This window comes from Arvicanthis niloticus, chromosome 6 (assembly GCF_011762505.2).
Source record: "Arvicanthis niloticus isolate mArvNil1 chromosome 6, mArvNil1.pat.X, whole genome shotgun sequence".
Taxonomy (NCBI): domain Eukaryota; kingdom Metazoa; phylum Chordata; class Mammalia; order Rodentia; family Muridae; genus Arvicanthis; species Arvicanthis niloticus.
The window spans coordinates 58,872,053-58,898,596 of NC_047663.1; the positions used below are offsets into that span (position 1 = coordinate 58,872,053).

The 26,544-nt window shown below is 42.7% G+C and overlaps 1 protein-coding gene across 2 annotated transcripts; it reads left to right on the plus strand.

The window, feature by feature from the left end:
• Positions 1–1,111: 1,111 nt before the first annotated feature.
• Positions 1,112–26,544, plus strand: Znf287 (zinc finger protein 287). Of its 2 annotated transcripts, XM_034506134.2 has the most exons (6): positions 1,112–1,341; positions 4,137–4,735; positions 5,366–5,457; positions 12,068–12,194; positions 12,533–12,619; positions 20,965–26,544. In XM_034506134.2, the coding sequence occupies exons 2-6, from the start codon at positions 4,333–4,335 to the stop codon at positions 22,533–22,535; spliced, it is 2,280 nt and encodes a 759-aa protein (XP_034362025.1). In that variant the 5' UTR covers positions 1,112–1,341; positions 4,137–4,332; the 3' UTR covers positions 22,536–26,544. The 2 variants fall into 2 exon arrangements, with proteins under 2 accessions (XP_034362025.1, XP_076792731.1); XM_076936616.1 differs by lacking the exons at positions 1,112–1,341; positions 4,137–4,735; positions 5,366–5,457; positions 12,068–12,194 and having other exon boundaries at positions 21,495–26,544.

Here is a 26,544-nt window from a genome sequence, read left to right on the forward strand (position 1 = left end):
GAAAGTCATAAGATACATTATAACATTGTTTATTTTCTTAACATTTACTTAATTGTGTGTGTGTGTGTGTGTGTGCGCGCGCGCGCGCGTGTACCTATGTGTTATGTATGTGTATCACATGCACACAGGAGCCTGGAAGTCAAAAGAGGCATCAGATTTTCTGGAACCAGAGTTACAGACTTTGAGTCATCATATGGGTGCTGGGAACTGAAACACAGGTCCTTTGTATGAATCATAAGCACTCGTAACCACTAAGCTATTTCTCCATCCCTTTCCTCCTCTCATTATGTAGCCCATACTAACCTTAAACTGGTTGTACAGACTAGGCTGACCTCAAATTCAGATTCCCACTTCTCTCCTACTTTTGTGTTTGGTTTTGGTGACCCAGTGAGTCTAACCTGTTTTGCTTTCATAAACATGAGTAGGGAAAGAAATCGGTATTTTGATGAGGGAGGGAGCCCACACAGAAATGCTGAAAACTAAAAACTCAGTGAGTCGAACAGAAAAACAATAGAAACTTCACCAATGGACTCAGCCAGACAGAAGAAAACAATATCAAAAATGGGGGACAAGATTGACTACTGTATCTAAATTCAAGAAGGACTTTTTAAATGAGTATTACGATGCCCAAGAAGTTCAGGATGCTATCAAAAGACCAAACCAAAGAATCCACAGAACAGAAAGCTGAGAGAAATACTAAAGACAGAGAATTTGGTTTTTAGTTGAATTGGAGGTCTCGGTGTCGGATTCTAGAGGTGACAATCAGAGCCATTAAGAATGTATGCACTACAGTCCACTTAGAGCGCTGTGGGTTTTCCTCCCTGCAAGCCACATGCTTGATTGATGCCTGTCTATCTCTGCTTTACTCTCCAAACGCTTTCCCAGCTACTGCTGCTACAGCCCCAAAGTCCAAGTCTTCTGCCAGGCCTATCTTTACCCAGGGAAACTTTAAAGTTCCCGTCAAAACCTTGTAGCTAACAAGCAAGTCGTGGTGATGGGTGGAGGAGGTTGCCATAGAGACAGGTCCAGGGTCTGGGCCTCAACCTGGGAAGGCTCGAGTTCGGCTTCCCATTGGCTCCACAGACGCGCAGCGTTCTCCACTAGCACATGCGCAGTGGCGCCGAGGCGAGGTCGCTAAGAAACCCGGGAGCTGGGGATTCCGCCCGGGGCCTCTGGGGACCGGGCTGGGACAAGCGTGTCCTGGCGGCTCCCGCCTCCTCCTAGGGAGGGAAGCAGTGAAGCTGAGGCCCTGGTGCAGCTCTAAGTCGAGCCTGCCACGGAGACACCCGCCACGCCGCCGCCATTGTTGCCCGGGCTGTGCCGACAGGGCCCGAGTGACAGGTACTGATGTCCGAGCGCGAATGTCCAAGAGGAGGCCGGCCCGGGGCAGTCTGGGAAGGGGAGGCGGTTGAAGGCAAGGCGGGCCCATCTCCTCGGGGCATGCATGACTATTGATGAGCTAGGCTGGGAGTTGGAGCCCTATTCAGTACGAGGGGTTCTTCTCCGTGTGTGTCGGGATAGTTGTGAGGTTGGCTTTGGGGGGCATCGTGCTTTCGATTTACACTTGAGGACGCAGGCTTGTCTTCTCTGCTCTGAGAGTAGAGCAGACTTTGCAAGGCAGATAAATAGATCCCCTTGGCCCCACCCCATGAGGTTGTTTGGAAACCTCCAGTCTGTCCCAGTAATCACAGATTTGCTCTGTTGCTGAGAACATCAGGAATATTAGTGACTAAGATAGTGAAACATTTCTTTCTGCAAGGTGATTAGTTTTTAACAAGTTAGAAATTAACCATTCTGTTCATAGTTTCTTAAATTATTGCTTCTAACACCACCATCAATAAACATATTCTCTCTCTCTCTCTCTCTCTCTCTCTCTCTCTCTCTCTCTCTCTCTCTCTGTGTGTGTGTGTGTGTGTGTGTGTGTGTGTGTGTGTGTGTGCCTCGAGGATGAATATATTCTAAGTCCAAAGAGAGAGGAAAGGAAGACCAGGGTAAATCCTGTTGTTTATCCTGCACTTTGAGGAGTCTGCTTCTGTGTGTATGAGGAGTAGCAGAGAACACCAAAAATTCTTGAGCTGGATAGTTTTATGCCACCTTGACACAAGCTATGATCATCTTATAGAAGAAATGCCTCTATAAGACAGCTGCTTCCTGCCTCCAGGTCCCTGCCCCGTTGAGTTCCTGTCCTGACTTCCTTTGATGATGAACAGTGATGTAGAAGCATAAGCCAAATAAACCCTTTCTTCCCCAGGTTGATTTTTGGTCAAGGTGTTTCATTACAGCAGTAGTAACCCTAACTGGGACAGAAATTAGAACCAGAAGTCGGGTATTACTGTCACAAACCTGACCATGTTGTTTTGGGAGGATTGTAGACAGACACTGGAACTTTAAGCTAGAACAGTCGTTGAGTGTTGGGAGCTCAGTGAGCTGCTCTGTTGGACGAGAAGAATGTTAGCAGCAGGAGAGAAAAGCAAATTTGGCCTTTTGTGTGTGAAGAATCTTTGGTGTCTGGTCATCTGGAACTGAATAATCAACTATGACTAATAAGAGACCAGTGTCACTGAGGTGAAGTCTTCTAGGAAGTGTTTCCTCCGGGTCAGCACAAGAAGCTCTATTTCAGAGGTAGACAAGATTATACCTCATTCTGGCTGCCAAGCTTAGTGGGGTAAGAGTCACTCAGATAGTACTGGTTTTGATGGCATGAAAGAGTAGTGGAGAGCATCTGAGGCTTAGCACTGTGTGGCAGGGCTGGGATCCCTGAAGAAATCCCAGAAGAGGTTGTCTTAATCAGGGTTTCTATTGCTGAGATAAAACACCACAACCAAAAGGCAAGTTGGGAAGGAAGGGGTTTAGTTGGCTTACACACTCTCACGTTGCTGTTCATCATAAAAGGAAGCCAGGACAGGAATTCAAACAGAGCAGCAACCTGGAGGCCGGAGCTGATGCAGAGGCCATGGAGAGATGCCGCTTTCTGGATTATTTCTCATGGCTTTTTCAGCCTGCTTTTTTATAGAACCCAAGATGACTAGCCCAGGGATGGAACCACTCACAATGGACTGGGCCCTCCACCATAAATCACTAATTAAGAAAATGCCCTATACCTGGATCCCATAGAGGCATTTTCTCAATAGAGGTTTCCTCCTTTGAGATAACTCTGGTTTGTGTGTCAAGTTAACATAAGACTAGCCAGCACAGAAAGTATGGGTGAAAATACAGTCCAGGTTCATCAAGAGATCCCAGCATTTTGGAGATGCCAGTGCCCTGGGGTGATCACCAAGGACAGCAGTAGCAGTGGTGTGAATCCAGCTGGACCATAAAGGACAAGCTGTGTGTTCTGCAGAGATTGGAGCCAGAGATGTGATCCAAGTCTTCTGGAGGAGCCCAGAAGATTGTGAATGGATTCCATCAGACATTGGACATTGAGTTATTTGCACAGTTAGAGTTTGGTTTTCATTTGATTTGATTATGATTATGCCCTAGTTCTTTCCTCTTGAAATAAGAAAATAACATCTTTTATTTTATAGGAGTTGAGAGACTTGGGATTTTTAAAAAGACTAAAATAAATGTTTGATTTCGTAACGTAAGTTTTAAAATGTTTTATATTGTGATGTCGATATTAATGTTTGATCTTGGAGGTGAATAAGAAAGGACAGGTTGTGGCTTAACAGTGGTGCATTTGTGTGTCAGACTGACAGAAGATCAGTTGTGCTAGCTAGCTTTATGTCAGCTTGACACAAGCTGTAATCATCTCAGAGGAGGAAACCTCAGTTGAGAAAATGCCTCTACAAGACTGAACTGTAGGCAAGACTGTAGAGCATCTTCTTAATTAACAATTGATGTGGGAGGGCCCAGCCCATCATGATCGGGGCTATCACTGAACTAGTGGTCCTAGGTTCTGTAGGAAAGCAAGCTGAGCAAGCCATGGAGAACAAGCCAGGAAGCAGCACTGTTCCATGGCCTCTGCACCAGCTTCTGCCTCCAGGTCCCTGCCCTGTTTGAGTTCCTGTCCTGACTTCCTTTGATGATGAACAGTGATGTGGAAGCATAAGCCAAATAAACCCTTTCCTCCCAAGTTGCTTTTGGTCAGGATGTTTCATCTCAGCAATAGTAACCCTAAGATGATTCTTGTTTTTCAGGGTCTTGCTCGTCCTTGCAAGTTCTGGACTCAGAATTTGTTACAAGGCACTAACTTTAGCGTGGTTCCATTCTGGACCTGGCCCCAGCAGCCCTTGGGGGAAAAAATTGTTGGGACTGTCACATGAGACTTCAAACAGTTGGCTCAATTCTGGAAAAGTAAAGGGTACTGTCAGATAGGTTCTCCTGTCTGTAGCAATGTTAGCCTCAAGAAAGAAGATGGCAAATTCTTCATGCTCACAAGTCCTTCTAATGTGGAAGCCAGGCGAGAATCAGAACGGACCCTGCAGTGTTGAGAAGCAAACACTCACCTCAAGACTCTTGCGTGACACTGAAACCTGTCGACAGAACTTTAGAAATTTTCCATACCCAGATGTGGCAGGTCCTCGGAAAGCATTGTGTCAGCTCCGAGAGCTCTGCCTGAAGTGGCTGAGACCTGAGGTTCATTCCAAGGAACAAATTCTGGAGTTGCTGGTGCTGGAGCAGTTTCTGAGCATCCTGCCTGGGGAAGTTAGGACTTGGGTAAATTCTCAGTACCCAGAGAGCAGCGAGGAAGTTGTGGCTTTGGTGGAGGATCTGACTGAGATTCTAGAGGAAGAAGGTGAGAATTGTGCCCCAGAGAGTGGTAGAATCCCTGGGTGGTTAGAGAAGACACCTAGCACCTCTGAAAACAGCCCTCCTCTTCAATGAAACTGGGGAGAATAAAGGTCGGAATAATGAACTTTAACATGAGGTCCGTCCTGCATCATTGTCCCCTTTAGAGCGCTTGGGACCACTGTGACTTACAGAGGTTTGCACCATTGTGCTAATAATCCATTAGCCTTATGAATGAGGTTTTACAAATATATACTTCCAAAATAGCAGAAATTAGCCGAAGAGCACTGATGTATTGAGACAACGCACAAGTTTGTATCAGACATTTAGAGAGCAGAGGATGTCTGTAGCCTGGCACAGCTTGCCTTGCATGTATATAGTTCAGGGTTCAATCCCAGCACCACCAAAGCAGACAAAAATAGTGGGGAAGTATGGCTTTTCTGCATATAGTGCCAAGGCAGGCTTGGTTTTGAAGTCTGCATTGATAGGATAGGCCAGGTCATTGGCCTTTTCTCGGACGCTGACGTATTAGCGAAGTTTTCAATATCTTTTACCTTCTTGCGTTAAGGACGTATAGATGTCTGGTAAAGTGTGTCCTGGGCCATGCAAACAGACTAATCATCATTGTCTCCCCCAGCTCCTCAGAATTCTGCCCTTTCCCAAGAAATCCCAGAGGAAGACCCCATCCATGCTTTCCAGACAGGGTGGCTCAATGACTTGGTGACCAAAGTGAGTTTGACTTTTCTTTTGCAATTTTAAAGTTGCTTCTTAGTGTATGGATATATTTTTTCCTGGGCCTATAACTGATAAAGTCCTCAAAAGCCCCATCCAAGACCTAGGCCTCAGTTTCCCTCAGTAAGCACATGCACCTCCCTTGTCCTCCTCACTGTGACTTTAGTCAGCAGTATTGTGTGAAGGCTCTTAGACCGGCCCCACAACCTGATGGGATCTGGGTTTGGGTTCTTGGCTCTGCTATTGAATCTGTGGTGTGAGACAAGATTCTTAACCACCCCTGTTATTCAATGCCAGAAAGTGGACTTTGCCTTTTAGATTGTAGACACTAAATATGAGATACCTGGTTATCCTAGATTATAGTAGTGTTGCTAATATTTTTCTCCATTAAAAAGCAAAGGTCATATATTCTGTGGTCTATGGTTTGAAAGCCTCTTGTTTTAGGGAATAACAACTCAAGCAACATTACGAGGAGGATTTACTGGGAAGATATATAGATATAGATACAGATGTAGATATCTCCTGAAGTTGGAAAGCCTCTGACTGGTACCCAAATCGTTATTTCTTTATAGATGATACAAACATATTTACTTAGAAATGAGAAAATGAAGGGGAAATTATTAGAAATTTAAAAGTGGACTGCGGTAGAAAATAACATACAAAAATATATCCCATGTAAAGACCATGTGATAAAATAAAAGATTATTTAGCCAGTATCATACATGCGCACACACTCAGAATCTTTTTTTTTTATTAGATATTTTATTTACACTTCAGATGCCATCTTCTTTCCCCATTCCCCCTTAGAAAACCCCTATCCCATGCCCCCTTTTCCCTTTTGCATTTATACATTTTTTTAAAATAATGTTAATCATAAGCTTTATAAGTTTGGAATTGGTCAATCAGAGGTGTAACCCACTGACCAACCTAGATATAACAACTATCTTTGACTGGTGGAGATACATGAATATCTACCTCCCTGTCTCCCCCCTCTTTCTCTCTTTCATTACCTAGCTTCTCCTCTCCTTCTTCTTCTCCTCTTGTTACTCCTTTTCTTCCTCTCAGTACTCCTCCTACCTTAGCTCCTCCTACACATCACCCTTCCTGTTAAAATGAAACTTTTCTCTCAAAATACAATTAGAGCATAATTATGCCAGTTTGTACCAGTGAGGTACAAGATAGTCCTAATACCCCATTCATCCTTTTGTTGACTAACCAGCACCTCTGTCATCTATCCTAACTAAAACATTTAGTTCTGAACCTGGCTTTAGGATGAATGTCAGCTGATGACCATCCACTCAAATCTTTTCTCTTAAGGTAAATAGCTATAAGTTTTCAACCCCGTCAGAAATCCAGAATGACTGAGTTAACTATAATTGTGGGAAGCACAAAGCATAGCTTCTAAAACTTAGCCAGTTTATAGAGACCTCTGAACACCTGAAAAGCCCCTATACTACCGAACGTTGGAGCATCAAATCTTCAGCCTTCTGGCCCAGAATCATCTGACAGACCTTGGTGATGCAGGATTATTAAGGACTGATTACTCTGTCTAGGCAGATATTTTCAGTCGACTATTCTGCATGTGTGTCCTTTTCTGGACAGTAATTTGTCTGTAGATGGAGAGAGGCAATTCTTGCCTAGTGGCTGTTACCACACAACTGGAGTAACTCCAAGGATGCTCAATTTCTTCTTAGAATCCACGACAGGAAGCTGTCAGGAGCAGACAGGTCTCTAATCAATATGAACACTAATATATAAATATTTGTAGCATCAGTTCTATGGACTTCTGATGTTTTGAAAACCAACTATCCATGTAAGGTAACCTGGACTGTTGTCTGTTCACTCCTCTCAGCTATTTCTAAATAAAATATGGAAAACACCCTAACAATAAACTCAAAAATATGAATTTGCTATAGTCCCTTGACTCATAGGTTAACCGTCCCAAATCAGTTAAAAAAGTTAAAAAAGGGCTGGGTCTAGGCATTGTATTCCTAAATGTGTTATACAGGCACAATGCTCATGAGCGTATCAATATTCATCTCATTTTTATATTATAAGAGGCTCGTACCAATGAAAACCTTAAATTTGAAATCAAAGTAAATTTTGTACCATTTAAGAAATTATAACTTCATCTTGATAATAATTATACAGATTTCTACCAATAGGTTATAGCTATGCAATAAGTCCTAGCTAACCCCCCCTGTTCCAACAAAACCACTACTTTTCCCTAGAAAGACAGACCATTATTAACCACATTAGTCCCCAAGCTCAGGGAATAGGGGCACTGACTCTTCTTTAACTTCTTCAAGCTGATTAAGGGCGTTGAGATTTTAGAAGAGGGGTGGGGGGAAGAGTAAGTTGATAAGCCTCTGATGCTGTGTCTTCACTGAATCCAGATGGAATTTCAGGACATCAGAGGTTTGGGCAGGTCTGCTCAGTATGCTTGATGAGTAGATACACCAAGGCTGTGTGTTCTGCAATATACAATTCTCAGAACAAGTTTTAGTATCAAGAAAAAAAAAAATTTCCCACCCCCAGGGGGCTGACATTTTTTTTTAAAGATGTTGGTTCTGAAGACTTTTTTTTTCTGCTTGTTAAAATTGGTTGTAGTATTTACGTTTCAGATTTTATCCCCTTAGCCTACTTCCTCCCACCACCCAGAAACCTCCTATCCCATCCCCCTCCTCATGCTTCTATGAGGCAGTGACCGCACCTACCCCCCCTCACTATCCCCTCCCCGACCTCACATTCCCCCCCCCACTGTGTGTTCATTTTTTTTTTTATGGGACCAAGAAACTCCTCTCCCACCTATGTCCGACAAGGCCATCCTCCCCTACATATACCTCTGGAGTCTTGGGTCCCTCCCTATGTGTTCCCAGGCTGGTGGTTTAGACCCTGGGGGACTCTGGTTGTTTGGTATTGTTGCTTTCCACCTGGGATCACTAACCCTTTCTGCTCCTTCAGTCCTCTCACTAAGTTCTCCATTGGGAAACCCCTGATTATATCAGTGGTTAATTGTGAACATTGTCCTCTGAGTGTGTTAGTATTTGGCTGACCTCTAAGGAGACAGCTATATCATGTTCCTCACATTATGCACTTCCAGCCATCTACAACAGTGTTTAGATTAAGTGGCTATACATGGGGTGAATACCCAGGTGGAATGGTCTCCTGATGGCCCCTCCTTCAGTTTCTGCTCCATGTTTTGTTTCCCTGTTTGCTCCCTTGAGCATTTTTGTTTCTCGTTCTAAGTAGAACTGAGGCATCCCCTCTTGGTCTTCCTTCTTCATGAGCTTCATGTGGTCTGTTGGTTGAGTCTTCGATAATCCAAGCTTTTGGGCTAACATCCGTGGAGATATGTTTGTGTAACTATCTTCTTTTGGGGTTTTTGGAAGATCACTTTCTTGCTTTTTCTAGGTTGTAGTTTCCCTCCTTGTGTTGGAGTTTTCCACCAATTATTCTTTGAAGTGCTGGATTTGTGTTGAGATACTGTGTAAATTTGGATTTGTCATGGAATATTTTGGTTTCTCCATCAATAATGATTGAGAGTTTTGCTGGGTATAGTAGTCTGGGCTGGCATTTGTGTTCTCTTAGGGTCTGTATGATATCGGTCCAGGATCTTCTGGCTTTTATGGTCTCTGGTGAGAAGTCTGGTGTAATTCTTATAGGTCTGCCTTTATATGTTACTTTGCCTTTTTCCCTTACTGCTTTTAGTATTTTTTCTTTGTTTTGTACATTTGATGTTTTGACTATTATATGGTGGGAAGTATTTCTTTTCTGGTCTAAACTATTTGGAGTTCTGTAGGCTTCTTGTATATTTATGGACATCTCTTTCTTTAGGTTAGGGAAGTTTTCCTCTATAATTTTGTTGAGGATATTTACTGGTCCTTTAAGTTGGGTGTCTTCCCCCTCATCTATACCTATTATCCTTAGGTTTGGCCTTCTCATTGTGTCTTGGATTTCTTGTATATTTTGGGTTAGTAGCTTTTTGTATTTTGCATTTTCTTTGACAGTTGTGTCAATGTTTTCCATGGTATCTTCTGCACATGAGATTCTCTCTTCCATCTCTTGCATTCTGTTGGTGATACTTGTGTCTATGACTCCTGATCTTTTTTTTAGGTTTTCTATCTCCAGGGTATTGTCCCTTTGTGATTTCTTTATTGTTTCTACTTCCATTTTTAGATCCTGCATGGTTCTGTTTAATTCCTTTTCCCATTTGGTTGCATTTTCTTGCAATTCCTTAAGGGATTTTTGTGTTTCCTCTTTAAGGGTTTCTATCTGTCTACCAGTGCTCTCCTTAAGTTCTTTGAGAGTGTTATTTATGTCTTTCTTAAAGCCCTCTATCATCATCATGAGAAGTGATTTTAATTCTGATTCCTGCTTTTCTGGTGTGATGGGGTGTTCAGGGCTTGCTCTGATGGGGGAGCTGGGTTCTGATGATGCCATGTAACTTTGGTTTCTGTTGCTTACATTCTTGCTCTTGCCTTTTGCCATCTGGTTAACTCTAGTGCTGCCTCTACTTGCTGTCTTTGACTGAAACCTGTCTTTCCAGTTATCTAGCTTGTGTCTGATCTCCTAGGGGTCCAGATGTCTCTGTGATCTTTTCCAGCTGCACTGATTACAGTGGTACCTCTAGGATGCCTCAGGATATGGTGCCTCCAAGGTAGTAGTCCAGCTAGGTGTCTGCTGTTCTGGGTGCAGTGTCTCCTCTAGAATATCTCAGGATATGTTGTCTGAAGCTCTGAGTTCATTTGTTCCTCTGTGGCTCTGGGTTGAGTGGACCTTCCAGTATGTCTCAGGTGGAATCCGGGGTCCACACAACAGCAGACCTGGCAGAGGTCTGATCCAGGCCTCAGATCTGAGAACTAGTTTCTAAGACACTGTCCAAGTTAGAGCACCTGGGATCCCTGCTTCCTCTGGGTTCTTGGAGGTTGGGGACAGAGCTGCCACCCAAGATCTGCTCAGTGCTCTGGCTCAGACCAGAAGGGACCAGTGTTCCCCACACTCAGAATCTTAAGATACATAGAACTAAGCATAGTATGGACTTTACAGCTCTTTAATGACCTTTGTCATTTTGTGAGACATAAAAAAAAACTTGAATAATTGCAAAGCTGTCATCTCCCTAAATTATAAACTTAATGTGATTCTACTCTCTCTACTCCTATTCAGCTGGGCAGGCTAAGGAGGTAGTGTCCTGAGTTCAAGGCCAGCTACACACTAAGACCTTGACTCAAAAATATGTAATGATTTTTAAATTAAAGTTACAACTGAAAACAGGAGCATGCCAGAGTAATGCCGAGCCTGGTGGTGCACAGTGTTAATCCCAGCACTGGGGAACCAGAAGCACTGGAGCAGATCTCTGAGTTCAAAAAGCCAGCCTGCTCTACACAGTGAGTTCCAGGCCAGGTAGGGCTACATAGTGAGACCCTGTCTTTAAAACATTTTTTCTTACAAGAACAAAAAGTGACACAGTAACCTTTCCAGTAAGTGTATCTACAAATGCAGCAGTTCAACAGAAATAAAAAAAATTAAAAAAAAAATTTAAAAAAAAAAGAGCAGGAATAAAAAGAGTGGACTCTATTTCACTGTAGAGCACATGGATTTGTAATTATAGCATGCTGAATTTATTCTTAAGGCTAAGTCACCTCTGTCATCTAGTTCTCAGCCTTGCTCCTGTTGTTGAGATATGGCTTCGTAGGCAGAGTGTACACAAGCATGACGACCTGAGTTTGGATCCCCAGAACCCACATAAAGCTAGATGTGGTAATGTACATCTATAAACCCAGAGCTTCTATGACCAAGATTGGAAGACAGGAGAATTCCTGGAAGTTCACAGGCTAGCTAGCAAACAAGAGACCCTCTCTCAAAGAAGGTAGAAGGTATTGGCTGACACCTAAGACTGCCTTCTGACCTACATAAACATCATGACATAGGCATGATCCCCCCCCCGTGTGTGTGTGTGTGTGTCTGTCTGTCTGTCTGTCTCTTTCTGTGTCTCTGTCTCTCTGCCTCTCTGTCTCTATCTCTCTATCTCTCTCTGTATCTCTCTCTCTCTCTCTCTCTCTCTCTCTCTCACACACACACACACACACACACACACACACAAAACACATGTCAAGTGCTCTACCACTGAGCTATGCCCCAGCCCTTTAAGATGGACCCACTAAATGCATGTGCTAGTATCAGCTGAAAACAATACATTCTACCTTATTTTAAAACGTCCCTTTAAGGACCTTTGAAGGATACTATGGAGTCAGCCATACACTGAACAAGGGTTTTTCGACTTTGGTTGGTTGGTTGCTTGCTTGCTTGCTTGCTTGCTTGCTTGCTTGCTTGCTTACTTGCTTGCTTGCTTGGTTAGTTGGTTGGTTGATTAGTTGGTTAGTTGGTTAAGACAAGGTCTCATGGTGTAGCTCAGGCTGGTGGCCTGGAACTTGGGCTCCCCTACCCCAGCCTGTTGAATGCTAGTGTTACAGTGTGAGCCACCACACCCGGCAGGATGAGACTTCGATTCTGTGACCTCCACCAGCACAGGCACACAGACAGTGTCACTACTGCCTCTGCCCTCCATAGTTCTTCAGTCAAGCTAAGTTAATGTTTGATGTTTTAGGAATCAGTGACATTCAAAGACGTGGCTGTGGACATCACCCAGGAGGACTGGGAGCTGATGCGCCCTGTTCAGAAGGAATTGTATAAGACTGTGACTCTACAGAACTATTGGAACATGGTCTCTCTAGGTAAGATCCGCACCTCTTATCTCCAAAAGCTTGATACAGTATGTTCCAGCCCCTCCTTACTAAACATTAGGTTAGGCTCCTGGAGGACCAGACTAAAAACACAGTCTGGAGGTGAGAAGTCTCCTTCAGGCACAAAAATGGTCATGTCTACTGCTCCCCAAAAGAAAGGCCTGCTGGGTGGTCCAGTGCACAGCATGGTACTGCACCGCCACTGGGTGCTGCCTCACACCTAGCACTCCTCTTAGGTCACGCCCATGAGCCATTGCCTCCCCACAGAGGCCCAAGCAGAAATCTAGCTCCTTATCTCAGGATGAACTTCTTCTGTTGCTTCTGTTCAGGATTGACTGTGTACAGGCCGACTGTGATCCCCATCTTAGAAGAGCCATGGATGGTGATAAAAGAAATTGTGGAAGGCCCTGGTCCAGGTGAGAAGAAAAGCCAGCACATGACTTGACACTTAAGAATCTGTGTCCTTGGTATGTTGACGCTTGGTTTCTAAGCATAGCAAGGTGACTCTGCAAGGGCATCCAGCTGGTCCAGGACACAGAGCTGTCAGCATTGCTGTCCTGTGGGAAGTCTTCAGGAAAGGTCGCTGGGCTTTCTTATGCCTTTTTCAGTGTCTGCACATTTTACTCTCCAAGATCCCTAGATTCCAACTCTAAGAACAAACGTCTCTAGGGTTTACTGTGCCGCTCCCCCTCCCTCAATAGATAAGTGTGTATTAGTCAAGGTTCTCTAAAAAGAACAAAACTGACTGGTTTAATAAATTGTGTGTGTGCGCGCACACACACATGCACATGTGTATTATATATATGGGACTTATTAGAGTGGCTTACAGGCTGTGATGTGAGTAGTCCAACAATGGCTGTCCCCTGACAGAAAGGCCACAAAAATCCAGTAGTTGCTCAGTCCATGACACTGGATGTCTTAGCATTTCAGTGTGGTATTGGAGTTGCAGGGAATTTCTAGAGCACTGTTGCCTTCAGTGTATATTAGAATCCTGAAGAGTTTGGTTCTAATACCAGCAAAGAACTGCCTCAGCAACAGGATAGGTAAGCTTGTCAGATAGAGAGAGGACTAGCAGGCAAAAAGCAAAAGTTCCCTTCTTCAATGTCCTTTTATGTGGGCTTCTACCAGAAGGTGTAGCTCAGATTTAGGGTGAGTCTTCTCACTTCAAATGGTCCAATCCAAAAAAGAAAAAAGAAAAAAAAAAGAAATAAAAAGAAAAAAAGAAACCCCTCACAGGCATGTATGGCTGCTTAGGTTTTAGTTGATTCCAGGTGTAGTCAAGTTGACAACCAAGATCGGCCATCATAGAAAGCAAGTATAGACCGTCACAGAAACACTTGAGACTTCCTTGGTATTTTTGTTTCTTTTACTCTATTGACCAACAAACCCCATCATCTATGTATAGACAAAGTATCACGCTGCACACAACACTCAGGTCCCTCTGTCTCCCCAGAAACAGTGGCTATTATTTATGCCCATGTCCACTACTGTTAGAGTAGCATAAGCAGAAGTCAGCCTGAACTGTGAACAACATGCTGATCTCCAGCACAAAACCTGGGTCTTTAAACAATGGTTTATATTTGCAGACTAAGAACCTGGTTTGATCCTATGGACATGTGTCCCTAGCATTGTGCTTCTTTACACGGAACAGGGGTTTTTCATATAAAGTCAGGATAAAACTGTTTTCAAGACCAGGCATATAGCACACTGAGGAGCACCTCCCAGCACGCACAGGAACCCGAGCTTGATCCCAGGCAGTGAAAAGGAATAAACAGGATAGAGTTTTTTCACAGAGCATCACATCTTGAGACACGTTGAAGTTGGGCATGGTGGCACACACCCATAATTCCAGCACTCACAAATCTAAGCAAGAAGATGGCGAGTCCAGAGCCATCCTGGGTGAACAGTGAGACCCTGTCTGAAAAACCTTCTTTTAAAAGTGCTCGCACCACTTGGGAGGCAGAGGCAGGTGGATCTCTGAGTTCGTGAGTTTGAGCCTAGCCTGGTCTACAGAGTGAGTTCCAGCACAGCCAGGACTACACAGAGAAACCTTGTCTCAAAAACAAACGTATGTAAAGAGATGTTTCATTCTTTTTCTCTTTTTTTTATTCTCCCATCTCAATCGCCTTCACAGTAACTTGGTTTTGAAAGCCTACAGACCTGTACAACAGTCGGAAGCTTAATCCATGGAACACCAGTCCATCTGGAGTCATGAGTTGTTACTGCTCATTTGAGCATCTCAAATATTTTTTGAGATATCAGATATTTTTTTCCAGTCCCGGCTCTCATCCACCTGCTCTCTCCTGTCTCTAATTCCTTCTCATGTAAAACTATCCCCAGGCTCCTCTCCCTTACTGGCTGGTTCCTGCCATCCCTTCTTTCCAGTTGGTTGGCTGGCTGGCTGGTTGTTCAGCTTTCAGAGGACCAGGCATCCTTCAGTGCTCCCCCACATACTTGGCTTTGGTGGCTCTCATCCCTTATCCCTGCCTCTCCTGTCTCCAAAGACTCAGTGCACCCCGCTTCCCTTTCACAGCTCACTGGTCTGTGACTCCCCACCTCAGGGGCCTCTTTCTAATTCCCTGGCCATTGCTCACATCTACATGTGATGCATGCTTAACAGCTAGACGCTAAGGGGCCAGCAAAATAGGATGGTGAGTAAAACTGCTTTCCACACATGCCTGGCGACCTGACCCTAGGAGCCCTAAAGATAGGAGGAGATAACAGACTCCACAGTGTCTTCCGACCTCCACACGAATGGCTGTGGCACACATACCCACACACACACCACACATGCATGTATACACCCGGTTTATTTTCTAATAAATGAAAAGGAAAACACAAGTAGAAGCTAGGAGCCATACATGAGAGAAAGCTCTACCAAAGAGTCTGTCTTTCTGAGCCTAGGTTATTCCACTTAGTATGTCTTCCAGATCCATCCATTTCCCTACAGATTGATAGAATTACATCATCATTACCCATTCATGTGTGAGTGAGCAGCTAAGCTGACTCCTTTTCCTCGCTAATGTGAGAGGAGGAGCAGTGAGGAGATGACCAGGACCGGCTCCTGTGGGTGTGTGCTCAGGAGTGGTAAGCTGGGTCATGTAACATACCGTTTTGGTTTTTGAGAAATCTCCATATTGGCTTCCATTATGCATAGACCTTTTTTCTCTTTTCTCTTTTTAGTCTTTTATGATCATAAAAGTCTTTTATGATCATAATTTTTATGATAAAAATATAGGTCCAAGACAGTCTTGTTTACAAAGTGATCCCAATTTTTCCCCTTCCTCACAAAAAGATTTCATTTAAACTGTTTGTTGCTGATTTAACTGTTTTTTTGTTGGTTGTTTGAGACAGTCTCACTATGTAGTTCTACCTGGCCTCAAATTCACCGTGTAAACCTGGCTGGCCTGTAGCTCAGAAGTCCACCTGCCCCGCCTTCTGCCTCCCAAATGCTGGGGTTAAGAGTGTGTACCACCATACCTGGTCTCACATTAAACATCTTTGCTCAGGGCATTTCAAAGTCAGTATTACACCTTATTAACCATTGTTGTCTTTGGTGATGATCAGTTTAGTGAATGTAGTGTGTAGGTTAAGGGTGTGGATTTTTTCCCTGTAAAAATTTGTGAAGTTTGATCCCCGAGGCCACATGACTGTTGCGTTCTCTGTGTTGTGCTGGATGCACAGGAGTGATTTCCTAACTCAGTCATTTCTTCTGCATGATAAATAGCATTCTTGGGTAAAGCCTGCCTCTCTTTCTTCCTGTCGTGTTTCTATGTGTGAACCATTATTGACTAAACAAATTTTTAAAAATTCAAGGTATCATCAGTCTGTTAATTCTTGGGTTTTGTCATTGTTGTTAGTTTCTCTTGGGTTTATTTTGGTTTTGTTTTTGATATTCAGTTGTTCCAGATTTTTATACTGGGACCTTCAGCCCCACTAGTCTCTGAGTGTGTCCTGCTTCTGACACAGAACATTCTTTATTCTCACTTGTTCCAAGTCTCTGGGAGACTTGAAATGTCTCCCAGAGCCCTAACTAATTTTAATGAAGACTAATCTTGGAAATCAAGATCTCTGCACAATGAGGCTTCCAGGGACTCTCTAAGTATCATTGCTTCCACCCATGATTAGTGGGCAGCAATGGAAAATATGTAGGTAGGTAGCTTCTCAGGGCAGTGGTGGTGGGAGTGGTGTTTTTCAAGACAGGGTTTCTCTGTGTAGCTGTGGCTGTCCTGGAAATCACCAAAGCTGCATAGAGAGACCCTGACTCAAAAAGAAAACAAAAAGTATTATTATTTTATTTTTATTATTATCATTATTATTATTTATTTGGGATTGCAAGTATAGATTGGAAGAGAAAATAGTAAAGCAGCATGCTTACTTGATGAGACCATCGTATATATAAATTACTCCACGTACCCTAAGTTTCTCTTAACACTGTCACCTGCCTCCCCTGTGCACTGAACACCACGCCGACTAGGAAGGAGCCTCTCCATTTTCAGTGACATATCCCCTCCTTTTCTAAGCATTCATTTTCCTTTCCTAAAATTTAAGAACCATAAAATGTAGTTATCAGAACTATAATCGTTTTTAATATAGTATTCTTTTTTTATTTTTTATTGGATATTTTATTTACATTTCAGATGCCATCCCCTTTCCCCATTTCCCCTCCCTAGAAAACCCCTATCCCATCCCCCTTCTCCTTTTTGCTTTTATACAATTTTTTTAAATGTTAATCAAAGGCTTTATAAGTTTGGTAATGCTCAATATAAATCAGAAGTGTAACTCAATACCCAACCTAGATATACCAACTATCTTTGACTGGTGGAGACACGCAAACATCTGCCTCATGTTTCCCCTGCACCCTCGTCTCTCTCTCTCTCTCTCTCTCTGTGCCTCTCTCTCTCTCTCTCTCTCTCTGTTTCTGTCTCTCTCTCTCTCTCTCTCTCTCTCTCTCTCTCTCTCTCTCTCTCTTTCTCTCTTGTCACCTAGCTCCTCCTCTCCTGCTCCTCCTCTTCTCCATACTCCTCCTACCTTAGCTCCTCCTACATATCACTCTTCCTGTTAAAACTCTTCTCTTAAAATACAATTAGAGCATAACTATACCAATTTGTGTCAGTAAGGTACAAGATAGACCTAATTCCCAGTCCATTATTTTATTGTCTAAGCAGAACCTCTGTCATCTCTCCTAACTAAAAGACTTAGTTCTGAACCTGGCTTTTTTTCTTGGCTTTAGAATGAAAGCCATCCTCTCAAATCTTTTCTCTCAAAGTAAATAACCGGGATTGGCTATGAGACTATAAGTCTTTAACACCATCAGAAATCCAGAATGACTGAGTAAACTGAAATTATGGGAAGCATAAAGCACAGCTTCTAAAACTTAGCCAATTTATAGAGACCACTGAATACCTGGACAGTCCCTATACTACAAAACATTGGAGCATCCAATCTTCAGCCTTCTGGCCAAGATTCATTTGACAGACCTAGTGATGCAGAATTATTAAGGGCTGATTACTCTGTCTTGGCAGATATAATCAGATGACTATTCCGCAAGTGTGTCCTTTTCTGGACAGTGATTTGTCCGTAGATGAAAAGAGGCAATTCTTGCTTAGTGGCTGTCTCACCACAACTGGAATAACTGCAAAGATGCTCAATTTCTTCTTAGAATCCAAGACAGGAAGCTGTCAGGAGCAGACAGGTCTCTAATCAAAATGGACATTAATACAGAAATGTTTGTCACGTCAATTCTGTGGACTTCTGACATTTTGAAAACCAACTATCCATGTAAGGCAATCTGGACTGTTGTCTGTTAACTCCTCTCAGCTATTTCTAAATAAAATATAGAAAACACCCTAACAATAAACTCAAAGCCATGAATTTGCTATAGGCCCTTAACTCACAGTCTAACCATCTCAAATAAGTTAAAAAAGTTAAAGAAGGCCGGGCAGTGGCAGCGCATGCCTTTAATCCCAGCACTTGGGAGGCAGAGGCAGGCGGATTTCTGAGTTCGAGGCAAGCCTGGTCTACAGAGTGAGTTCCAGGACAGCCGGGGCTATAAAGAGAAACCCTGTCTCAAAAAAACAAAAACAAAAACAAAAAAAAAAAAAGTTAAAGAAGGACTGGGTCTAAGCCTTGTATTCCTAAATGTGTTATACAGGCACAATGCCTATGAGAGTAACAATATTCATCTCACTTTTATATCAGTAAGAAGCTCGTACCAATGAAAACCTTAAATTTGAAATCAAAGTAAATTTTGTACCATTTAAGAAATTATAACTTCATCTTAATGACAGTTATACATATTTCTACCAATAGGTTATGGCTATGCAATAAATCCTAGCTAATCCTCCCTGTTTCAGCAAAACCACTACTTTTCCCTAGAAAGACAGCCCAATATTAACCACCTCAGTCCCCAAGCCCAGGGAATAGAGGCACCAACTCTTCATTAACTTCTTCAAGTTGATTATGGGCGTTGAGATATTAGAAGAGGGGCAGGCGGAAGAGTAAATTGATAAGCCTCTGACGATGTGTCTTCACTGCATCCAGCTGGAATTCCAGGACATCAGAGGTTCGAGCAGGTCTGCTAAGCTTGCCTGATGAGTAGGTACACCAAGGCTGTGTATTCTGCAATATAAAATTCTCAAAACAAATTTTAGTATCAAGATAATTTTTTGTTTGAATTCTGGACTCTAGTCTTATGGCGGCCTGCCTCTGTCATGTCTAATCCATATAATTCTGGGAGTTTCTATGAGGGTGTGCTCCCACCATCCTCCCATTCCTGCCTCCCTGCTCTTGAATTCCCCAAACCCTAGGGAATCCAAACTTTCAGGCACCAAGGCTGTCCACTTCCACTGATGTCTGGCAAGACCACCCTCAACTACCTATACAGGTGGAGCCATGAGTCCCTCCCTTTGTGTTCTTGGGCTGGAGATTTTAGAATGGCTATTCCAGCTTGTTTCTTAGGACCATTTGCTTGAAAATTGTTTTCCAGCCTTTTACTCTAAGGTAGTGTCTGTCTTTGTCACTGAGGTGTGTTTGCTGTATGCAGCAAAATGCTGGGTCCTGTTTATGTATCCAGTCCATTAGCCTATGTCTTTTAATTGGGGAATTGAGTCCTTTGATGTTAAGAGATATTAAGAAACAGTGATTCTTGCTTCCTGTTATTTTTGTTATTAGAGGTGGAATTATCTTTGTGTGGCTATCTTCTTTTGGATTTGTTGGAAGAGGATTACTTTCTTGCTCTTTCTAGGGTATAATTTTCCTCCTTGTATTGGAGCTTTCCTGCTATTATCTTTTGTAATGCTGGGTTTGTGGAAAGATATTGTGTAAACTTGGTTTTGTTGTGGAATATCTTGGTTTCTCCATCTATGGTAATTGAGAGTTTTGCTGGGTATTGTAGCCTGGGCTGGCATTTGTGATCTCTTAGGGTCTGTATGACATCTGTCCAGCATCTTCTAGCTTTTATAGTATCTGGTGAGAAGTCTGGTGTAATTCTGATAGGTCTGCTTTTATATGTTACTTGGCCTTTTTCCCTTACTGAATTTAATATTCTTTCTTTGTTTTGTGCACTTGGTGTTTTGATTATTATGTGACAGGAGGTATTACTTTTCTTGTCTAGTCTACTTGGCATTCTATAGGCTTCTTATATGTTTATGGGCATCTCGTTCCTTAGATTAGGGAAGTTTTCTTCTATAATTTTGTTGAAGATATTTATTGGCCCTTTAAGTTGGGAATCTTCACGCTCATCTATACCTATTATCCTTAGGTTTGTTCTCATTGTGTCCTGGATTTCCTGGATGTTTTGTGTTAAGAACTTTTTGCATTTTGTGTTTTCTTTGACAGTTGTGTCAATATTTTCTATGGTATCTTCTGCACCTGAGATTCTCTCTTCCATCTCTTGTATTCTGTTGGTGATGCTTGTGTCTATGACTCCTGATTTCTTTCCTAGGTTTTCTATCTCCATCGTAGTCTCCCTTTGTGATTTCTTTATTGTTTCTACTTCCATTTTTATGTCCTGGGTGATTTTGTTCAATTCCTTCACCTGTTTGGTTTTGTTCTCTTGTAATTCTTTAAGGGATTTTTGTGTTTCCTCTTTAAGGGCTACTACCTGTTTACCTGTGTTCTTCTCAAATTCTTTGAGAGCGTTATTTATGTCCTTCTTAAAGTCCTCTATCATCATCATTAGAAATTATTTTAAATCTGAATCTTGCTTTCCTAATGATATAGGGAATTCAGGATTTTCTTGTGTGGGAGAACTAGGTTCTAATGATGCCAAGTACCCTGGGTTGCTGATGCTTATGTTCTTGCCTTTCGCCATCTGGATCTCCTTAGTGCTACCTGCCCTGTCTTTGACTGGAGCCCGTCTTTCCTATTATCTTGGTTGTATCAGAACTATGTGGGGTTGGTGTTACTACTGGGGTTAGAGTTGGGGCCCAAGATCTGCTCAGTGCTCAGGCGCAGACAGGAAGGAATCAGTGCTCTGGCCAGGAGTGATATCCTGGGTCCTAGTGGGTCCCAGTTACTCCCTGTTTGAGGCAGGTGTTGCTGTCACTTTACCTAAGATACTGCCCAGGTTAGAGCTCCTGGAAGGCCTGCTTCCTCTGGGTTCTATGAGATTGGGGGCAGAGCTGCCACCCAGGATCTGCTCAGTGCTCAGGCCCAGACCGGAAGCCAGAACTATAATCTTTAGATATTATTTTATCTATATATATTGTTTCCTTTTTTAAACAGAGTGAGGCTTTTAATATCTTTTTTTTAATTTCAGAATGGGAAACTAAAGATCAAGCACATATTCCATTAAAGAATCTTCCTAAACTCAAACAGAATGGAACCCAAACTGTAAAATTGGAAGAATCCTTTGACAATGATGACAGCTTAGAGAGGCAGCCAGTGTGTGCCTTCAGAGAGATTCTTATAGATGAAGGAGACTTCAGTTTGAAGTCAGAGATTTCACAAGAAGAACCTACAGAAGAATTTCTTAGTAATTGTGATATATATAGAGATGATTTTGAAACGCACACAAACCTAATTGTACAGTTTGATACCCAATCAGATGATAAAACTTCTCTATATAATGAAAGCAAGCCAATGTTCAGTAATGTCTCATCTGTTGCTGTCGTGCATGGGAAAATACTTCCTGGAGATAAGCCTTATTCGTGTAATGTCTGTGGGAAAAAATTTAGAAAATACCCATCACTCCTGGCACACCGAGATAACCATGCCAAAGAGAAATCATATGAATGTGAAGAATGTGGTAAAGAATTTAAGCACCTCTCATCTCTCATTGCACATCAGAGAATGCACACTGGAGAAAGACCGTACGAGTGCCACCAGTGTGGAAAAGCCTTCAGTCAGCGCGCACACCTCACTATACACCAGAGAATTCACACTGGAGAAAAACCCTACAAGTGTGAGGACTGTGGAAAAGACTTCAGTCAGCGCGCACACCTCACCATCCATCAAAGGACACACACCGGAGAGAAACCGTATAAATGTCTGGAGTGCGGTAAAACCTTCAGCCATAGCTCCTCACTGATTAATCATCAGAGAGTCCATACCGGAGAGAAACCTTACATATGCAACGAATGTGGGAAGACTTTCAGTCAGAGCACGCACCTTCTCCAACATCAAAAAATTCATACTGGGAAAAAGCCGTATAAGTGCACCGAGTGTTGGAAAGTGTTCAGCCAGAGCACTTACCTCATTCGGCATCAGCGAATCCATTCTGGAGAGAAGTGCTACAAATGCACTGAATGTGGGAAGGCCTTTGCCCACTCCTCAACTCTCATCCAACATCAGACCACCCACACTGGAGAGAAATCCTATATATGCAAGGTGTGTGGGAAAGCCTTCAGCCAAAGCGCCAACCTTACCCAGCATCATAGAACACACACGGGAGAGAAACCGTACAAATGTAGCGTGTGTGGGAAGGCCTTCAGCCAGAGTGTGCACCTCACTCAGCACCAGAGGATTCACAACGGAGAAAAGCCCTTCAAATGTAATACCTGTGGGAAGGCATACAGACAAGGTGCAAATCTGACCCAGCATCAGCGGGTCCACACTGGAGAGAAGCCCTACAAATGTCACCACTGTGGGAAAGCCTTTATCTACTCTTCATCACTTAACCAGCATCGAAGAACTCACACTGGAGAGAGGCCCTATAAGTGTAGTCACTGTAACAAAGATTTCAGCCAGAGAACATGCCTTATCCAACACCAGAGGATTCACACAGGAGAAAAGCCCTATGGATGCCGTATATGTGGGAAAGCCTTCACCCAGAGTACAAATCTTATTCAGCATCAGCGGGTTCACACAGGCGCCAGACATCGCAACTGACAGATATAAGAGACTTTGTTTATGCTTTAAAACTTAATTGCCTAAATTTTATTGTGTGCTGTGTCAAAATACCCAAAAGAAATCTGAAGAAGTGCAATATGCTTGATACCACAGTATCAGAAAGTCCCAGAAATAGTAAAATGGTTCTCATCCATTTAGATTTAGTGTGAGATTTAAAGCGCCATCAACTGGCTAGCTTTTATCTGATATCACTTGAATTCATTCCAGAAAGAAACACTAGGAAAAGACAAATTATAGCCTGTGATTCTTCAACTCTTTGTATATTTCAAGTATGTTTTATTGAGGCCTTAGGAACATGCCTTGGGAAAGCGTCTGTCAAGTGGGCCTCACACTAGAGAGTAATCCTGACATTATAGGAAAGCAGGTAGATGCTTCGGGGCCTTGCTTCATCCTAGCTTTGAAGCCTTAAAATAAATAAAAGGTCCCAGTTTTTGTTCCCTCTTTTGCCATTGTGATTTCCATGTGAAGCCAGTAAGAAAAGAAAGACCTGAAAAGCTCTTAAAAGATTTCTGCATGACCACTGCTAACTACACTTTGTAGAAGTTAATAGGAAGAGGAGGTAATCTGATAAGACAGAGGATCAGTATAGCCAAAACCCTAGACAAGTACAAACTCAAATGACACAGATTAAACACCCCAGCCTAAAGGCATCTTTAGTACAACAGTATACTTAGTTTCACTTGGTTTTGACATCCATCCAGTGTCACCCTGAAGGAAAGAAGACAGGCAGCGAGTTCCCTTTTTCCCCACCTGGCTATTAAATTGACAAGTTTTCCCATGGTTCTTATTGTAGCAAAGTTGTTTCTTCCATTGAAACACACTTCTCGAGAGCCTACTGTGCTCAGAACACAGACTTCTTTTTATTATTATTCATAGTTTTTTTTAATGTAGAAGTGCTCTGTCTGCATATGCACCTGCATGCCAAGAGAGGATCAGATCCTTTTATTCGAGCACCACGATGTGGGTGCTGGGAATTGAACTCAGGACCTCTGGAAGAGCAGCCAGTACTTTTAACCACTGAGCCATCTCATCAGCCTGAGATGAGACTTCTTAATTGAACCATTTCAAAGATCTTTAGAGTAAAGAGAAGGTAAGGACATGCATGTCCCTAACTATTTTGCCATGGAACAAGCACAACCCTGCCTAAATGTTTGCCCAATGCCACCATAAAGCCAAGTTGAGTGCAGTGAACATGGCTACAGAAACGTGACAATGAGTGACAGGAAGCAGGTTTGAGTCGAGTGCAGAGGTGGTGAGAGAAAGCCAAGGTGGAAAGGAGTGAGGAGGGAGAGTACACAAACAGCTCATGTGACACGAAATATAATTGCACCCACTTTAGCCAAAGAAACAATAGTGGTAAAAACAGAAAATTAGGCTATTTGTAAGAAGCAAAAAAGGAAATTATTTTCAGGAATAATTAGAAGCCTAGTACTCCTTCACACATGGAAGTAAAATTTAAAAAAAAAAAAAATTACATTTAATGTGTTAGAAAAACGTTTCATTGGAAAAAGCCTTAGTGCAGAAATGACCGTCAATGAGGAATCACAAAACGATAACTGAGTTCATGGTTGTAAGTAGCATAAACAGAAGCCTGGCAGGGACCAGGGGTTTTTTTTTAATTACTGTTTTTTGTTTTGGGTTTTTTTTTTTTTTTACAAACAGTAATTATAAACTGTAACTATGGTTTATAATTACTGTTGTATTTACTATCCGCAGTGTCGTGCTCTCAGAATATTCAGCTGAGCTTCATCCTGCTCGTTCTTGTTCCCCCAGTGCCTTGCTTACAATCAATATACTGGTTGAATTGACAGTAAATTCTTTAAATTCAAGCTGAGTAGTTAAAATAGAATCACCACCATGGAGAAAAAATGGGCGGGACTGAAAGTAACCTCTGTGTCCCTGGGTCACGTCTGACAGTTTACTGTGAAATGACAGCACAAGAATGGAGACTCAGAAGTGTTGCCAAAGGAAAGGTCCCTGAGCTAAGTGAGAGAAAACGAGTTTTGGCTCCGCAAATTCCTAGGCTCACAGTGACAACACAGCATCACTAGACACCACAGCAGGGCTGAAGAAAAAAGGTCGAGGCTATCCTTGTGGGAGTGTTTTCTTAAGGAAATTGTCACTTTCTTCTTCCTGATATTAGTTATCTTGACTCCGTAGTATTCGCAAAATACTGGTTAAAAACATACTCAGATTATGCTTACTCCACAGTTTGTTTACTAGATGATTTTTGATGTTGCTTCATGCCTTGATAACACTTCTTTCTACTGGGATGGGTGTGGCTTGGTACAGGCCTTCAGGCGGTGCTTTGTGTTTCCTACTTCTGTGCGTTTTATGTAAATAATGCATTTATAAAGTCTTCCACACAGGGGCAAGTAACACTCCTATAAAAAAAATAGAATAACAGTGCAGAATCCTGTCTCTGTGCCTTTTCCCCATTTTAAAGTTGTCTGGTCCATGAGTGACTGTACGGGTCTTCAGCAAATATTTCCTACAACTTTTTCTTAGGAGCATTGCTAAATACGTGAACAAGTTTAAAGTCATAAAATCAACTGTACCACCTATATTTTAAAGTTAATATTTTGCCATATTGAAAAGTAGCTTAAGACACTTCACCTCTAAATACATCTCATTAAAAAAAAAAATGTCATTCACCTAACTATAGTACCTCAAAGAAAATGGGTAGTCCTTTGTAACCTCTAAACTCAAGTCCATTTCCTGATGTCCCCTGTCGAGCAGGTGAGTGTCTGCACGTCCTCTGTTGCGTCAGTCTCCTCTGCCTAGAACAGACTCTGTTTTTCTGTTTTCACAGTGTGTTGATCGTCACATTCAGGATTGGCTGAGAGTCTATACACGGCTTGCATGTGCTTCAGTACATATCCTGAAGCTTCTATGAAGTACAAGGGGAGGCCAAAGGCTCCAGTTAAACATCTTTAACCACAGCATTTCACAGTCGCATTTCCTCCTGCATCACCAGAACTCTCTGTCAGGCCAACATGCTCTGATGATGTGACATTTGACTAATGAGGTTGTAACCTCCAAATTGTCCCAGTCCCTCCTGTTACCGTTATCTGTCTGTGGACAGACAGCTGGGCAGTGCGGCTGTCCAGTGTACCCACAGCTTTGTGCCTAGCCACGTTGTTACCTAACTAACCCTTGCCTGCCTCAGCCTCATCATTAAGGCCTACAAAACAAGTGATTTTTTTTCTATTGCTCTTTCCACATTTGCTGAGCAGTATTCTGTAAGAAAGAATTTTCCTTCATTAGCTGAAAATGCATTTGAAGCAAGTTTACACTTAGCTCCTTTCCACTAATTAACCAGTTTAGAAGTTCTCTGTGTTATCTATGGCGATGGCAGATGGGTCTATGTGTTTAGTCCGTTACAGCCGCTGTCGCTGTGAACCATCCTGCCATTGCATTCCCAGTCTCTGGGTGATTTATTGCCTTCTCACACAAGATATCTCAAGTTCATCCTAAACTTGCATGGCCCCAGACTTGGATGGAAACAGCTCTTCTGAAACTCCTGGCTCCTTTTTATAAGTAGCTATATAGAAAAAGATCTGGGCACTAACACACACTCCTTACAACTGGAGTGGCATTAACAAGCATTTCCAACCAACTTTATAAAGGAGAAATCCTGTCTTCACTCACTTCCTCAGTTACACAGTATCCAAGAATATCCGGCCATGGAAAGGTATCCTGGTCCTTGGGTTGGGTATTCAGCCATGCCCCCAGAACCCAGGGCCCTGACATGAGGTCCATTTTTACCTTCCCAGGTCAGTCAAGACACAGGTAGAGGGCGTGACTAATAAGCTTCCGCCTTTTAATTTAAATATTGAGTTATCTAAAGGCTGGGAGTTGTAGCTAATTAAGTTATGCCCTCCCCTCTTCCCCCTCCCTATAAAAAGCCAGCTCCCCTGGCTTTTGGGGGGAGGCACATTCAGACCCATTCACCACGCCATGAACAATAAAGCTTTGATCTCTTGGA